The following is a 17871-nucleotide window of genomic DNA, read 5'->3' on the forward strand; positions in this document are numbered from 1 at the left end:
TTCAGGTATGAGTCATTTGTGTTTAGACTATTGCAATAGTATCTTAATTGCAGGAGCAATTTTAAAACATTTCACAACCGGTGCCACACAGGTGCTGAGCAATTAGAAAGGACACTAGTCATAAACAATAGCCGAGCACACTGGTGCTCATCAGCTGTCTTTGGTCCTTGCCTAATTGGTCGCCTTGCCTCTAATATCTACAATCTCCAATCCATCACCCACATTGGTAGTTATTATGATTTATCTAAAGCCTAAAGTTGATCATGTCACTTTGTAAATTTCTTTGAGTTCCATTACCTGCAGTATAGATCAATGTATGAAGTCTAAAGACTTTGGCATTGTGAACAACGTCTTTTAGGACATAGTCCCCACCTAATTCTTAAAGTTTCACATCTTAACACTCTCACATTCAGTGCCCAACAGCCACTCTGGACTTCTTGCCATTTGGTAAATGCACCAAAGACTCTTCGAGATTCAAGTGTGTGGTTAACATTGTCCTACCTGGAACAGGAATGGAATGTACATTTCCTTAAAAGATCCAGATTCTGGTTCTAGAATGACATCCAAGTGAGAGAATCCACATGGGATAAGTTCCAGGGCTGAGCAACCTCTCCAACAGGCGACCAGCCAGAGGTTGCTTCCTCCTCATTTCCTTCCCATTTTGAGTTTTCTCTGTTAAACATCCAGCTACATTACATTATAGACACACTTCATAATTCTTTTGATTAGTTGACTCACAAGAGAGTCCCTAAGGAGTGGATTCTGCCAATGATGCCATTTTCTGTTGTTTGTAACAAATCAGCGGCCTCTCCCACATGACAAGGCAGGGCTGCCTCTGGGAGTCCGAACTGAGTCTGCTGGTTCACTCATCCAACAAGCATGTGTTGAGAACCTTGGTCACATATGGGGTTGAGACTGATGCAGTCCCTGTCCTTATGAGCTTTCTGTCTAAAGTAGAGGGAGACAGCCAGCAAGAAACAAACAAATGAATGCAAAGTGTGACAAGGGCAAAAACAGAGTTTAATTATGGAGAATAAGAAGGGGAATCTGCATTGTAGGTGGTCACCAGAGGCCTCCCTCAGTAGGTGATATTTAAACTGAGGCCTGAAGGATGAGAAGGCAACAGCCACACAGAGATTGAAGGGAAGAACGTCCTACTAGGCAGAGAGCTAGTTTTCATTGAGAAAAGCAAAAAAAGTGACTTTTTCAGTGTTTAGAAGCAGCATTGCATCCACTTATGTGAGGAGGGCAATGCGTGTGGTTTGAAGATACCTGTACCCTCCTAGAGAGAAATGAAATAATCCAATTTTAAGTACACTTGTGAATACTCTGGTTGAAAAAATCACATGTAGGATCCAGTTCTCCGAAGTGTGCTTTGTGAATTTCCCTTTGCATGTCTTTATGTTGTTCTTCCCATCTGGAGTGCTCACTACTAACCTCCTCTACTGCAAAACTCCTGCTGCTCTTTGGAGCCCTGGTCCAGCCCTGCCTCCCACAAAGGAACCCTCTCTGACAGCTCCAACCCTCTATCTGGGTGTCTTCTCCGAGCTTCTGCGCCCCGTCTTTCTGAGTGAGCTATCGTCTATGTATCATTTTCTTCCATGAGTACACATCTCACTCGTTTCCTATGATTTAAGAAGAGACGTCAAGTCTTTGTGTTCTAGCCTGCGATTCTTCACCCAGTGTCTGACGGCTCAAGTTGTAACATTTGCTCAACAAGCAATTTCAAATCAGGGGAGACTGCCCACCTACCTCAGGAATTCTATATAGCCAAAATCCAACAGAGCAAACAGGATCCTTTCAGTTTTGAGGTTTTTTTATGAATGAATTTGAACAGATGGATATATAGATGAATATGTACAGAAAAATGAACAAAAGTCATATGCTCTCCTTTAAGGGAATAACTTAGTACACATTCCGTGTAAACAAAATCTATAGTAAGATTTCTTCAAATAGAACTCAGGGACCAGCAGTTATGAGAAAATTGCCAACATTAAGAACAAATTCCAAACTACCACTCCAAAAAAATAAAATAAAAAGCAAAGGTCCACTCATTTTTACAGTACAAAAATTTTATTTTTTGTTAGGATAATTTAAAGTTTAAAACTGAAGTAGACATATTCATTTTACAAACAAGATATTCTTTAAGTAAGACCATTAAAAACAGTAAACAAAAAAGCTGTCTTTACAAAAAGCTCTGTGCATAGCAACTTTATACTGTATATAACTGACAAAGCAAAACAATAAAATGAAACTATACAGTTTGAAAATGAAACCTTACTGTACAAAAGGTAGAGAAGTTAATGGTTTTTAAACCATGCATATTGAAATGTGCAAAGAAAAACCGAGAAGAATTACAATGCTATAACAAAAGAATGAGATAAATAATGAAGTAAATTGTCCCTTTAAATGAAAAAATCTTACACAGCTCCTCTTACAAACATAGGATAGAGTTTGTAGTTACCAATAGAAATACTCGTATTCCAAGTGGCACAAAAATAACTTGGGACTGGAATGATTGAATAGCAATGACTAACGAGGACAGGGTAGCTTTGTTTTTAATTTATTAGTACACTAAAAATAATCCTTACACACATTTGTACAATTAAATAGTTCTGTTGCTGCCAGGGTTCTAGCTGAATGGTCAAGGATGTCTGGTATTTAGTTACACGCATTTTTCGGTGTAAAGCTACCAACAAATTCTACAATCATTTTGAAGACAGTACTGCACTCATCTTCATGCAAGAGGAAAATTCACAGGTTCTAAAAGCAATGCTACTTAAAAAAAAATTCCTTATGTTGGATTGGCTCAAATCCAGGGCTAAACATGCTTAATTTTGCTCTGCCTTCACTTTTGGAAGGTAACATTCATATTCCACACATTCTTCCCCTTCCATCAATCAGGTTTCTCACTGGGGGACTTTTTCTCTTATGTTTCCGTGTATTTTGGCGCTTTAAGCCCTGACTATGAGGGACTGTCAGCAGTAGTTATAAGCATGCCAGGTTTCTAAAACCTTGGATTCTCATGTGCATAGAAATAATGTAAGTCATACTGGGTAATTCCAGAATGGGTTAAAGGCAAATAAGACAGTTGGGGCTGGATAGGTGTGGGCCCGCATCAATGGACCAAAGAGAAGGTATGCAGAATTAATGAAGTCATCTAAAATTGGCTCAGATGCACTCATGATGTTTTTCCATGAGTGCTGCATCTATTTCTAATGCTGAAATCCCAACCAAGAACCCCAAACTAGGTCTATGTATAGACTCTACTGTCATGCTCATGAGTCAATAAGGAGAACCCCAATGTGGAAACAAGTGACATCCTTATTGGCAATCCCAATATGCCTGGATATGTCTCTAGGATCACATAGGCTTTCAAGAATCAACCACTGTCAGCAGCTAAGGCAAGGTGCTTCCCCTCTAAGAGCTAGTCACAAAACTATGAAGAGCCCATCCAAGGGCTGGGTAACTGTGCTGCATAGATGCCCCTAATCTCTGGATCTCCCAAGAATCTGGTCTTGCCTTTCTTTGAACATCAGAAGAGGGGATTAGGGCTTTTAATATCCCTCTCCCACATTCCGTCTCATTCTTGACTAGAAACTGTTGCGTGGGATAGCTATGTGTTTCAAGAGAGTTTAATGCCATAAAAGAGGAAATTGACAGAGAGAGGAAAGGACTTGGATGTTTTAAGACTGACTCTAAAGAGTCCGTCGAACAGAGTTATCTTCTCCAAACCGTGTTGCTGAAGTTCTATGGGGCTGTGTACCTCTGTACTGAACCAGGCACCCAAAGCGGAGGGAGTGGTGGGGTTCTGGTGAGGAAGAATTCCCAAGGGGTCCCTTGGTTAAGAAAGTCTGTGGTTTTGGCTCTGCTAGAAGGTGAGACGCTTCTTTCCTTGGGATGCCGAAAGCCTGAGACACACTCAAACATGGGAATTCTCTGGACTGCTCAGGGGAGAATGTTGAAAGCTAATAATAGGAATTTTTAAAAATATTCACAGAGAGTGTGGACTACTTAGAAATCAGACGGAGCTGGGAATGAATTGATGGGTTGGAGTATTTGTGCATGTGCTAGAGTCTCTGTTTCTGCATTAGAGTGTTCTGTGGGAATCTACATGTTCTTGCCCTTGGGTCAATAAAATGATGGAAAAGGAGAGGGTGCAGGACAGGGGATAAGAATCTAGTAAGTAACTGCAGTAATAATCACACACCTTTAAAACTTGTTACTACATGTTTGCATCATTTTCTTTTTACATCAGGAAGAGAAATCCCTCTCTCTTCCAAAAAAAGGTCTTAATTTCTACCTCTACTTACAATAAGTTACACGTTTATTTATTTAAATAATTGTAAAACATTTTAAAATTTTTCCCTTTTTTTGTTCATTTTTTTAAAGAGATTAAGCTATAAGCAAACACACATACAACATTTCATCATTCAATTCAGGTTGCGTTTTAAGAAAATCTTCCATGCTGGTACCCTGTTTTGTTCAATTTTTTTCTGCATAAACTAAATTGGTATCTGAAAGGCTTCATAGAAAATAGAAACTTTCAACTTTTTTTTCCTACAAAGAAAAACAAATAGTATCCAAAATATTAAGCATTAATTGTTTGCCAATTTTTTCTTAAATATTTTACAAACATAGGAAGGTGGTTTTCATAATGTTCATAACAAAGAATTGCATTTCTGCTCGTAGCACTGACTACGTCAATGACATCTTTTGTCCTTGTCCCAAGAGGGTCAGTTTGTGTAGCCACCATCAGAGCTATAGGAGGACGTGGGACCAAGTAAGATGCCGGCTCCTTGCAGACCCAAGGGTGTCCATCGTGTTCATGTGGGGGCACCACTATGCCCCCAAAAGAGCTCATAGTGCTTTCTTCATTATTGGTCCATCAGAGTAAGTAGTTGTGTGCTATAAGAAAGCAGTTCTTCTTTACATCGGGGGTACAACAAGTCCGGTCATGGCTGCAAGGAAAGAGTGCACAGGAATGAGACTTGGGGACTTTTTATGTTCAAGGCTATCACACGGAGTGAGGGGCAGGGGATGGGAATGATAGAGTCTGATGCCATTCAAAGAGACGGTGCCCTCAGTTGATATGAGGACCGGTTCTCCAGGTTTGGTCTAGCAGACAGCCCATGAAAGGCACTGAAGCCTTATGGAATCACTGAAGTACAAGGAAACCTTGATGAAGTTTTGCCTGGGAGGCCAGGAGTTATGTTTTGTTTTATATTAATGGGTTGTATAAATGAGACAACAGATGTAAACATGTAAACTAAACTGTAATTTTTTTTTCGACTAAAATAATTTCCAGATTGTACTGCTCCAAATCACTTAGTTGGAACAGGAAAGGAAATTCCAGGTGCTGAGCCTGTTGATTTACCAGGGCATCATTGATAACAAATCAAGCTTTTTATCTACCCTTCACTTCTTTGGTGAGTGCATTTTTTTTTTTTTAATTAGCTCATCTTCCTTTAGTGCTCACTGTTCATGTCTGATGCTCATTGCAAATGAACGCTGATTACTGCAATAGAAGACTTCATTTAGTTCCTCAATTCCCACTCTTCTTTTTTGAGGTGGAATCTTGTTCTGTCACCCAGGCTGGAGTGCAGTGGGGCCATCTTGGCTCACTGCAACCTCCTGGGTTCAAGTGATTCTCCTGCCTCAGCCTCCGCCTCCTGAGTAGCTGGGACTACAGGTGCATGCCACCACGCCTGGCGAATTTTTGTATTTTTAGTAGAGATGGGGTTTCGCCATGTTGGCCAGGCTGGTCTCGAACTCCTGGCCTCAGGTGATCCACCCACCTCAGCCTCCCAAAATGTTGGGATTACAGGCATGAGCCACTGTGCTCAGCCTCCAATTCCTACTCTTCATCACCCTATATAAATGGAGTAATCCAATGCTTTCTCCCTCCATTCGGTCAAGAGGATTTGGACAATGCCTGTCTGGGTGGAATCACTTCCCAGGGTTTCCCTAGATGTGGCAAATAAAGCAGCACCAGCAAAATGTATTCTTCCGGCCTTGGCTTTCATAGGATGAGCCCGTGGGATTTTCACATTCTTGGAAAATGGCAGAATAGTTTCCTTGCATCAGAACCTTTAAAATCATATCTAGAATTTGATCCTTTGCATTTTACTATCTACATTGCATCTAAGGAATTACTCAATATAATAGAAGCATTTTGCTGAGTGTTGCTTACTAAGCTTCCAAGCAAATGGCTGAAATTCTCTCTGCTTTTCTCAACCCTTCCATCTCTCTTTTCTCTTACTCTCTCTGCCTCTTTTTTCCATATCAGCTAGTCCTCTCGGGTAAAATTGTCAGCTGTCTATTTCCCTGCCCATACAGCCTTTATTGAATGTTTGTGAGATCTGGATTAAGGTCTTACACAGCTAGCGAAGCCTTAATTATTTTTGCCTGTATTACTATATATTGAATCAATGTAACTTTTCAATAAAGGCGGTTCAATTCTGGACACTCCCTGATGACTTAGAGATATAGCAACCCTAGTAATTATCCCAGAGTGTAGGAGGTTTTTTTATTTTTTTTTTCCTGGAGGGAGCTGGAAAATGAATCAGACACATAGTGTGTAATATTATCTCGACAATCTATACTCATCAACTGGAAGCAGCTGATAAATGAGGTAGAAGGTGGAACCATGCTGTATGTGAAGCTCTCTGGCAGTGGAATTCTGACTCACATTCTGCACTTCAATTTGTCTGTTATATTTAAAACTCCTGGCTGGGTGCGGTGGCTGATGCCTGTAATCCCAGCTCTTTAGGAAGCTGAGGTGGGAGGATCGCTTGAGCCCAGGAGTTCAAGACCAGCCTGAGCAACATGATGAAAACCCATCTCTACAAAAAAATACAAAACTTAGCCAGGCACGGTGGTACCTGCCTATAGTCTCAGCTACTCAGGAGGCTGAGGTGAGAGAATCTCTTATTGAGCCCAGGAGGTCAGGGCTGCAGTAAGCCATGATCGGACCACTGTACTACAACCTGTGTGACAGGGTGAGACCCTGTCTCAAAAAGAAAAATCCTCAGCCCCTTCCTTTCTCTGGGTGCTCAGAGAGATACCAAAGGGGCTCGTGGAACAGCAGAGGTGCTCAAAGAACAAGATCCCCTGAATGACAGAGAAGAACAGATTTGAGATGTATCCCTTCCTCCTAGTCCTACATCCAGACTGGGTAGGCTTGATCTCTGCTAGGTGGAGACTCTGACTTTTTGCTTGTAGAAACCATAGCCGACAGACAGAAAGCAATAATCTCCCTTTGAACCAGGTGGAAAGTAGGTATGGGAGTATAGGGTAAAGAGAAGAATTTCACTCTCTCTGTCCCTGGAGACACAGTGGGCTGCCAGAGCACAAGCTCTGGAGTCCACATGTCTGGGTTCAAGTCATCAGACTCTTCCTGTGTGGCCTTGGGTAAACTGCTTAACTAAGAATGGTGATAATGGCATGACTTGGAGATAATTCTCTTAAGGCACTCAGTTCAGCACCTTGCCTGTAGTGCTCAGGAAAGTTAGCAAGCCTCAAAGAGTGTGGGCAGCATATGACTTTGCAGACAATGAAGTCTAGAGAAGGGCCCCTCCCCAGCCTGCGATCACCCAGGCACTCAGCCCACATTGTCACCCTCCCACTGTGTATCTCTAAAAAGATGGAGCTCCCTGTCCAGCTGGCCTCTGAGATCCCAGGATTTTTTGTTTGTTTTGTTCAGTGACTGTGCATTAAACGTCAGCTTGGTTTCCTCTCTCTGTTTACTCAAGGGAACTTCACAATGTTGGACACTGAGCTTCCATGCACCTGGTCTAAAACGAGGAAGAGCATAAGGTAAGGTCTCTGAGGGCATCCTTTGTCAACCCTCGCCTCCTCCCGGCCAGGCTGTAGGAAATACCTGTTACCTTGCCTAGTTCTTCACGCAAGTTAGTCTGCAACCACTTTTGGGGATAGCTGTCGATTTTCTATTTAACAGGCTAGGAAACTGAGGCTCAGAGATAATGGCATGCACAGATTGACATGGCCCAGAACGAGCTGAACTAGAACTCGGCACAGAACTAGTGATATCATGGCTGGTGCTCTGCCAGTGGCTAATATTCTTTAAGGATTTCTCCACAGGACTAGTGACATCATGGCTGGTGCTCTTCCAGTGGCTAATACTCTTTAAGGATTTCTCCACACGTCACTTGACATTTTCATAGTTTTTTTGCAATTTCTTTTTAGGCTACTGCCCTAAATCGACAGGTGGTTCTGTTTTTTTCCTCCCCAACCTACTCCAAACATTTTATCTTTTAAAGAGACTACATACGGGGTACAGTGGATACTGCTAAGGTAACTCATGCGCCGAAATCTCAAATCACCACTAAAGAACTTATCCATGCAATCAAAAACCACCTGTACCCCCAAAATTAAAGAAATTTTCTTTTAAAAAAAAAAAAACCTATAAAAACTTTTATCTTTTAGAGATGAGGTCTTGCTATGTTGCACAGGCTGGGCTCAAGTGATCCTCCTGCTTCAGGCTCCCATGTATCTGGGACTATAGGTGTGTGCCACCACACCTGGCCCCTTCTTTTAAAGGTTCAAATCACCAGAGGAATGTGGAGGGAACTGAAGGATTCAAATGAGGTTTGTGACCTTACAGTGACTCTAGAAATGAAGCTAGAGCCTAGAGCCTGTGCCTATATGCAACTCACCAAGTCATTGCTCCTATAAACCTATCAGGAACGTGCCGCTTAGCTCGAGCATCCTGAGGGGTGGTGACCAGAAGTCTGTGTGGCTGGGGACCCTGGAGAGGGTCTTCTGTTTCTGCTGCAGCTGCCCTCAGAGGGAACCTTACTAAGACCAAGCAAGGTTTCCTTCCAGCTCTCTGGTCTGACTCAAACCTGACTTCAGTAACAGCACGGGAGCCTTGGGCATGCAGCAAGAGGCGGGGTGGGGGTGACAGGCCCTGGGAGTCTGTAAAAAACTTGTCCTGGCCACACTGTAGGCTGAGAGCCAGGTAAAACAGAATATCTGAGACAACCAGCTCCACTTCCCTGTGAGAGAGGAGGTGGGGACGGGGTGACAAGTGGAAGTCAAGTATCCTTTAAGTAACATATGTGCTAAGTGGCCAGAAATGAGGAAAGGGCCGCATCCATCCTGTCTGCCTCCCGTCCAATGCAGAGGAAAGCCTGCACCCCTCCTTTGTCTGTCTCAATCTGCATTTTGCCAGTAAGACTTGCTGGGCCTTCACTCGGGTTAAGGTCGATGAATAAAACCAGAGAACTTAAAAAGAGGAAACATCAACATTAAAGAGGTCACGGGGAAGAGGAAGGAAAGTACGGTGAACATTCAGCAATCGTTTTCATTTCCCCGTCTGAAGATGAAGGCATCATGGAAAAAATCTCTGGGCACATCCCCTAAGGATGGGAGGGAAACCACTGGTCTTTGATGAAAGAGGGGGCAGGTGGAGAAGACACTTAGATACAGGCTCAGCCTATTTCTCTAGGAATTAGACATCTGGGTGAAAATCCCTGCCAAAAAATCCATGAAATTTCCAGATGTTTCCAACTACCCACACATTGGGTGGTATATAGACCCTGCTGCTTTGTCTAGTTAGAAGTAAAATCATTTTCAACAATGTTTCTGAGTGCTGGGTTTTCCATTCTGGTTTTGACAGTTTCTCTGTAGAGTCACTTGACTTCCAGAAGACACCATCATCTCCAGTGTTGGGATGGCTCAGGAACCTAAAGTACCTCCCAGAGCTCTGCTCAGCCACAAGAGGAGACTGACCTCTCACAGGTGTCCCAAAAGAATTAACCCACACTCTATCATCAAACCACCAGGCAGATGCCATCCCCAGGACAATGCAGCCCATCCAAGGTTCCCCATCATGCACTGCTGACCTCACACCCTTTGATCCATGAGGGTTAACAAAACCTCTTCCCTTTTTAGTTTTACCCAACCCTGCTTGTTGTAAATATTTTCATGTCAAGAACATGAGAGGAGCAGCCTAAAAATAATGTGGGTTGCCAGTGAGCCCCAGTCCTCCTCAGCAGTTTCCAATTTGCTCTTTTGCTGTCAGCTGCCCTCCATCCACGATGAGATGATTTTTCATATACTCATCACATTTGTGTTATGTCATGCCATATTATATTTTAGAACATTGCTCAAAAATGGGTTTGATGGATAACTTTTGTTCTTAGAAACTATGACTTTTCTCTCTATTCTCCACAACCCCCTAATCAGGCACCTGCTATCAGTTTGACTTACATGTAACCAGAATTCTCAGAACTTGTTGGTTGCTGAGACATGGAGCTGGCTCCTGTCCATGTGTGCCAAGAGGACGTGACGGCAAGCAGATTAGGTAAGCAGAAAGCACCACGTGGTATCCCGTGGGGTGACTGGGCATTTTATGAGAGATAGCAGAATGGCCTTGTAGACAGCATAGGGCCGGGAAGTCCAGACACTCCTCAATTGTATGTGTATGGCTCTACCATGGTTAATTCCATTACCTGCAGAGTTTGCTGATGTATGTTTTCCCTGATCTTACTTTTTAAAAAAATTTGATTATTTTTTGAGATGGAGTTTTGCTCTTGTTGCCCAGACTGGAGTGCAATGGCGCGATCTCGGCTCACTGCGACCTCTGCCTCCCAGGTTCAAGCGATTCTTCTGCCTCAGCCTCTCGAGTAGCTAGGATTACAGGCAGCCACAAACACACACGGCTAATTTTTGCATTTTAAGTAGACACAGGGTTTTACCATGTTGGCCAGGCTGGTCTCAAACTCCTGACTTCCAAGTGATCCACCTGCCTTGGCCTCCCAAAGTGCTGGGATTACAGGCATGAGCCACCACGCCCGGCCCCATCTTGCTTTTAGATGGAGCACTTGCCTGGCTATAGAAGCCATTCATGTCCTATGATGAGAACAGCAAAGCATCTCTTTGCAGGTAAATGGCTGAAGCTATATACAATGATGTGCTGTTTGCTCTTACTTTGCCAACCCTATGGTACATTGTGTCATGTGTATCCCCAAAATAGAACCCTCGCTTACCTCTGAATCCATTTCCATTGCCACTGGAGCAGGCAGGTGAAGGGGAGCCTTGGGGCCTGATGACAGGGGCAAAGGCACTCTTCTGTTTGACAGCAGGAAAAACTGAAGAGGAAAATGGGAGGATGGAGGATGTGCTGGAAGACCCAACAGTGGGACTCGATGACATAACTGGAAAGCAAATGCACAATCCTCATTTAGAAATTAAGATCTTCCTTCAGTTCACACATTTGGAACACATTTATTGAGAAATTGTTAATTTCCACGCATTGTTCCAGATTGCAGGGATTAAAAAAAAAAAGTTGAATGTGACAACATTCCCACCCTGTCCAGTGGGAGGAACAGACACATAAAACAACTAATATGGTAATGATGCTATTAGAGGAAGGTACCCAATGCCCAGGAGATGCAGACAGCAAAGGGCACTTGTGCTTGGGAGTGTCGGGAAGGCAGCTTTAGGAAATGATGTTGGAACAGGTCTTCATTCACAAGCAGAAGCTTGGCAAGAGAGAAGACTGAGACCAAACATACCTGAAAAATCATCAAATCTACCCAGCAATGGAAATCGCTTTCACACCCTACAAAAAAAGTCCTATTTGGGAGCTATGTGCCTCCCTGGTAACTCCTAACATCTTCTCTGAGAGTGCCATCTCTATGGGCCACTTCCTCATTAAATGTAAAAGTTTATTAACATTCAGAAAATTGTCTCCCTCTCCCCTACTTGCAAGTGCTCTTGGGAAATATAGCTGCAAGTCGGCCTCCCCTGACATACTGTTTAGAAAAAAACACCAATATTAGTGATATTAACATTAAAATGACTTAAGGGAAGACAAAAGCCAAGCGTTATAATTTCCAAGAAAAAATAAAAGCAATTTACACAAGGAAGTACCCCACCTCTTAATGTCAGATACTCCACCAAGTTACATCATGCAAGATGATAATTTTATCTTCTATGTTCAACTTAAGAAAGGGGTAAACTAGAGTACTCAAGGGCAAAACTCTTAAATATAGCACCTTGTAGTATAGTTTTAGGCGCTTGTGTTAGCATAATTCCCAGAATTCTGAACTGTCCAAGTCACATGACTTGATAAAAGTATTGTTGGAGCCTAATGACCAAGCCCAGCAGTGCTATTTCTTGTTTTGTATTTTCAATGGACCACCTGTCCTTCAAAGTAAATTTGAAAGTGAGGACGTGAGCGACACTTATGACTGAACAACCAAGTACAAGGTGAATTGAAGGTCAAATGTTCTGATGTCCATGGACAACTCCACCCTCATTTCCCCTCCTTCCCTGTGAAAATATATTTTGGGCCATGTCCACCCAATTGCCTGTATAAAGCACTTATATAGCACACCTCCCAGATGATGTCTTTTATAGCCCAACTAAAATCCAAAGACTTCAAAAGAAGAGCTTTCTCTAAAAACTTCTTATCCTTAAAGTAGTCTTGATTGAAGGACCTATGCATCTGAGTACATCTGTCTTTCCTCAAATTTGGAAAGGAGAACAAAGTTCTGGAAGAATCTCATGTAATACCTGAATATGTAAATGAATAAAAACACTGTTGGGCTAATTCACGTAATAAGATAGGACACAGGGTTAAGCGTGAGGAGTGGGTCTTATTCATGGTTCTGAGCAAAATCTCTTCTAGTCTTGGGTTTGGCATTAGTGAAATAGAAAAACAAAAGACAAAAAAAAAAAAACCCCAAAGCAAAAAATCCCCAAGTTTTCACTTTCTCTACGGTACAGAATTAGAAGCCAAAGAAAAGCTGGGACTTAGGAGGCCCTGATTCTACCATGGTCCCCCAAATGGCGCCTTGGTTTCTGTGTCTACAACAGCAGAACCTCCTCTCATCATCATTGAATAGGTTTTTACAATGTGAATTAGGCATTCACACACACTCCATTCCAGTTATATTCAGCAAATGACTCACTAGTACAGACAATTATTTTCTAATAACAGATTTCAATGGAAAGTAGGGCCCATTAGATCAAAAATGGTTCCCTTGCAGTGGGAGAGGAAACACCTCAAGCTTTGCTAAGTGACATGAAGGAATTGTTGCAGAGTTGAGCAAGCACATGCCCGTTTTAAATATTTCTTACAACAGTTTTGTAAAAATGCCAAAATGCATTCAGATGAATTTAAAATTTGATGCAACTATAATAAAAATACTAAAAGGAATTTTAATTTGTGCATTTCGGCAAACACAATTACTATGTTTATCTGTTTCATAAAACAATAACACCGTAAGAGACAGGAAGTTTTGTTTGTTTAAAAACTTTAAGTAGTAAGAAGGCACTTATCTTCATCAGTGAAATCAGCATTGTGCTAGCACAGAAATAGGCAGACAAATCTTTAGAGCAAAATGGAGTTCAGAAACAGACCTGGGTATAGATGGGAATTAATACTTAATAAAGGTGACATTTCATATTAGTAGGAAAATAAATGCATGGAAAAATACACTAACCATTTGAAGACCAAGTTTAGAGTACTTTCTCCTACTAAACACCAAAATAAATCTAAGTAGATTAAAGAGTTATTTTTAAAAGCAAAATTGTAAAAGTGCTAGTAGAGCTGTTAGGATGGTTAGAAGTTCACAAGATAGATTTGCCACATAATGAAAAACTTCTGCAACAAACACAAAAAGGTAAATGACAGATTAAGAAAAATATTTGCAATACTTATTTAGATATGTTCATATCCTCAATAGCTCATAAGTTTTCATAAGTTAATTGGGAAAAGAAAAACGCCCCAAGAGAACAATAAGCGAAGGACACAAAAAAAGAAAATCAGGAATAAAAACGACCAAGAGAGATCCATATAGAAACACTCAAACTGATTCGTAATAAAATGCTGATTAAAACGGTAACAAGATCTTATTTTCCGCTCACTAAATAGAAAAAGAAAAAATTAACAGGCCGGGGAAACATAATATTCTTTCTTTTCTAAGGGAAAAATTAACCTCTCTGGAGGGTCTTTGGCAATATATATCAAAGTATTTTAAAATGTGCGCATCCTTTGACCCACTAATTTAATCTCTAGAAATTAATCCCAAGGAGATAGTCATGACTGCCAAAAATAATAGGTTCAAGGGCATTTTTATAATAATGAAAAATTGGAAAATAAGTGTCCCACAGTAGGGTACATTATATTTAGCCTATACAATAGAATACTATGCCAATATTAAAACTAATGTTGTAGAAAATTTAATCACATGGAAATATACACCTCTTCAGATGAAAAAAACAGATTACATAACACATACTAAGCCCCCTTTAATTTTTAAGACTATAAATAGCAAAAGTCTAGAAGGACGTGATATACACCCAAAATTTTAGCAGTAGTATCTCTGGCTGATGGAATTATGAATATCCTTAAATGTATTGCTTTCACTTGTCCGTATCTTCAAAATTTTATACAACAAACTTGTATTACTTTTAATACATAGTAGGAGAAACCAGTAAAGGCTATTACATTTTAAAAATGGAAAATCTCGATTTCTTTGGGGAGAAATAAATAATACAATCCTTAGCAATAGACATAATAGCGTTTAAAAATAATTTTAACTTTCCTCTTTCGTTTAAGGCTGTACTGCCTATAAACAAAGTTGTCTGTTACTCTAATACCAACCCCCACCTCCAAAAATAAAAAAGCAAGAGACGACTAAATCCTCACATTCCTGGGAAACACTTGATGATTGTAGTCAACTTTTAAAAGCAAACACCACTCCTCATATCTGTTCCCCATTCATACTACCTGGGTCTGCATCACTGAAGGATTTTATGCAGCCCAGCTTCATATCTGTGACTTTGGTAATTTTACTGCTTTCCTTCCACCCACTCTTTCATTGATCTTATGGCAGAATCTCATTAGTTGTGCATCAGAGCAGACACTGCAATTTTCAAAATGTATCTATCCATGACTGAAAGGCTGTCCTTTAAAAATTAACAATGGTTACCTCCGCATAGACACAGAGTGTGCCATTTTTCTTTCCTCCTTTTAACCTATACGTGCTTTTCAAGTTGTCTGTAATGAGAATACTACTATTTTAACAGGCTTTTTTTTTTCTTTTCTGAAGAAGTAGAAATATATCAGAATTCAAAGAGGTTGTTCTTATGGTGGGAGTATGGTTTCTTTTAAAAATTATTTTTATACGTTCTACATTCTCTGTAATAATCATTTAATATTTTACAATACAGAACGTCTTAATATTTATTTTTGAAACTATAAAACAATTGAACCCCGGAACATGGTCTAAGGCTCTGAACATAATATAGGAATCTACGAGGACACGTTGGCTTCCTGCCTGTATGGATTCTGTCCCAAACTCTGCATAGGCTTGGTGGCTATTCTGCTTTGGAAGAAGTGGTCCCTATGGGTGTTACAGGCTTGTTAAATAGACAATCTTTTGGGACTGCAGAGAGAACCATTTTAGGAAAGTTGATTGCATGTACTTCCAATCAAGAATTTCTCTGGACATCTATCTCTCTATGGATAGGAGCCAAAGTAAAGAAAAGTACGTCTGGGCCAGAAATCTCTGTGAACATGGGGAGTTAAGGAAAAACCACTTTTCTTTGTAGGAGGATTGATTGGCTTGCACAGTCTCAGCTGGAACTCACCGGGCACATATCCTCCTTTGCATCGAGCCATTGCATTTTTTGGAGCTAAGGGGTCTGTCAGCATTTCATTATAACCCCCTATTGTCAGGGGTTTAGAATTCAGCCATAAAAACTTGCACTGAGCTGGAACTTGGCACACTGCTACTGCCAGGAAGTGAAGTTTGTATGTAAAATTGAAAAAACATCTGTTTGGCCATTTTTGTAGTAGTGCGAGAGCAAAAACAGTAAAGATGCTGGTTTCTGATACTCTACATTGGCTGTCATGCAAGTCAAACTTGACCAAGAAACTTGGCTCTATTTCTTTCTTAGTGTCTCTGGCAAGTATTTGCTCCGTGGCATGGTCCAGCTACAGCAGATGCATTTTTAAAAAATCATAGAATTGTGTTTTCAGACACAAGCAACTGAATTGACAAAATATTTTCCCCCGGGCTTTTCTTTTTTTGTATTTCCCAGAGAAGTAAAGACTTGGCTGGCTAGAAATACAGGTCAGGTGCTATTGTAATGAACTCCACTGGGTATTCAGTATTTTTGGAGTAGGGGAATTTGATTGTAATGAATGCACTGTTTGGAATTTCATTCCTAGCCTGCAACTCGTTCAGATCCTCCCTCCAAAAGTGAAGGTACAAACCACCACAATAGGTACAGGGAGGAGGTCTTCTCCAGTCTCTCTCTCTCTCTCTCTCTCTCCCAGTTGGGTAGGTTGCCTTTCTCTTTTTCCTATTCTGTGTCTACCATCTCATTTTAATGGGTAATTTGAAGATTTGGGGTGTTATTAGTTTTCTTGTGGCAGTGGGTTTGGGTGATCATGAAAGAACAGTAGAAGGAAGTCGTCACTGGTGGGAGTGGGAAGGATTTCTCTCTACCAAATGAATTATTTAGGAAGAAATATTAAGCAATTAACACCTAACTGAGCATTTTCATTCATCTTTTTTTCCTCTCCTTTCTTCTCCATCCTCTTCACTACAACACTACATACGGTATTATAAAATTGATCATTTTTATGTACAAAAACAACTATTATGATTCAACCTCATTCATACCTACATAGATTATGATTGAGTGATATGAAATTGCCACATTTGTAGATCAAAATGGTCAGATAGAGGGAATTTCATATGGTTTAGCCTAATATTACACTGTAAATACATTAAATATTTCTTATATTATTAATTTTAAAACATGGTATTCTGAGTGTGATGATGTATTCTAGTCCCCTTTTTACTACTTATTGGCTATGAACTTTCAAGTCATTTAATAACTCTTCATCTCTTACAAGGGATAATAATAAAAATGATTGTATCCATGTCACAAGGTTGTTGTGAGGTTCTGACTGGACTCTAGATGTCAACATGCTTTTTAAGCTGTAAAGTGGAATGTAATTGTTAATTTATCTTATTGTTGTCACTGTTATGTGATAACATTGTTTACACAATGGATCTCTTGCCACTGCATCATTTGTAGGGGTTGTTAAAGATGTGGTCTCTTTACCACACCAGATACCTTCTCCAGGAGGAAGCATGGGAAAGACCTCTCCAACATCTCAGTAACAGAAATAGCCACCTTTCTTCTGAGCTGCCTTAAAAAATAATGTGTGGACAGAAAATCTGATAACAAATAGTGTTTCTCTCTTTGCTTTAGCCTCTTGTAAACTCAGAACGAAGTAAACGACTCCCTTGAATAGAACAAATGGTATTCGTGCTGGCCCTGGCATTTTCTAATTTCCTGAACCATATTTGTTTCTTTTAGCTCAGTTTCTTGTTAGATGCTGTTTTATATCTTCATACTACCTATTTGACTGCAATAATTCCCCCAAACACTTTTTGGAACAAGAATTTCCAAAAATTTGGGGGAATTTGTTTCTACCTGCTATGAGGTAGAAACAAATCAAGCAATCATTTATTTCTCTAGACTAACTGTTTTCTAATTAAACTGGGCCACCTGACAAGACACAACATAGAACTCATGTCTTTGCAGTAAGATTTTTGTTGTACTAGAAGAACTGACCTCTACTACCCTTCGCTGCTTGGTGCTATGTCTTTATCTCACCGTGTAGTGTAGAGTATATGCATGGAAATGATAATCCAGAAATAGCTCATAGGTGTGTCTCCCCAGGGAACCAAAAGTCCAAAGACTGTGAAAGGCAGCTTCTGTGACATGTCAATTCCGAAGCTATGGTGGACGTGGCTTTGTGCTGCCCTTGACGTGTCCTTGCTCTTGGCACAAGGGAACCACACTGGGTAA

General features: G+C 40.7%; 1 protein-coding gene and 1 long non-coding RNA gene across 8 annotated transcripts in view; one reads left to right on the plus strand and one right to left on the minus strand.

Annotated features, from left to right (window-relative positions):
* The first annotated feature begins 4804 nt into the window (after positions 1-4804).
* LOC129491429 (uncharacterized) lies at positions 4805-10314 on the plus strand. The gene is made up of 5 exons (XR_008660552.2): positions 4805-4893; positions 5309-5429; positions 7755-7818; positions 9644-9765; positions 10213-10314. It is a non-coding gene; the product is annotated as an uncharacterized lncRNA (long non-coding RNA).
* Positions 4815-17871, minus strand: part of EBF2 (EBF transcription factor 2) — a 201226-nt gene continuing 188169 nt past the window's right edge. For 5 of the 7 annotated variants that reach the window (XM_055295745.2, XM_055295749.2, XM_055295748.2 and 2 more), the window contains 2 exons: positions 11016-11183; positions 4815-4961 (listed from right to left, as the gene is read on the minus strand). In XM_055295745.2, coding sequence (XP_055151720.1) covers positions 4930-4961; positions 11016-11183 — 200 coding nt within the window. In that variant the 3' untranslated portion in view covers positions 4815-4929. The remainder of the gene's footprint in view (positions 4962-11015; positions 11184-17871) is intronic. The other 2 variants (XM_055295746.2, XM_055295747.2) reach the window with 1 other exon arrangement.

This window comes from Symphalangus syndactylus, chromosome 10 (genome assembly GCF_028878055.3).
Source record: "Symphalangus syndactylus isolate Jambi chromosome 10, NHGRI_mSymSyn1-v2.1_pri, whole genome shotgun sequence".
Taxonomy (NCBI): domain Eukaryota; kingdom Metazoa; phylum Chordata; class Mammalia; order Primates; family Hylobatidae; genus Symphalangus; species Symphalangus syndactylus.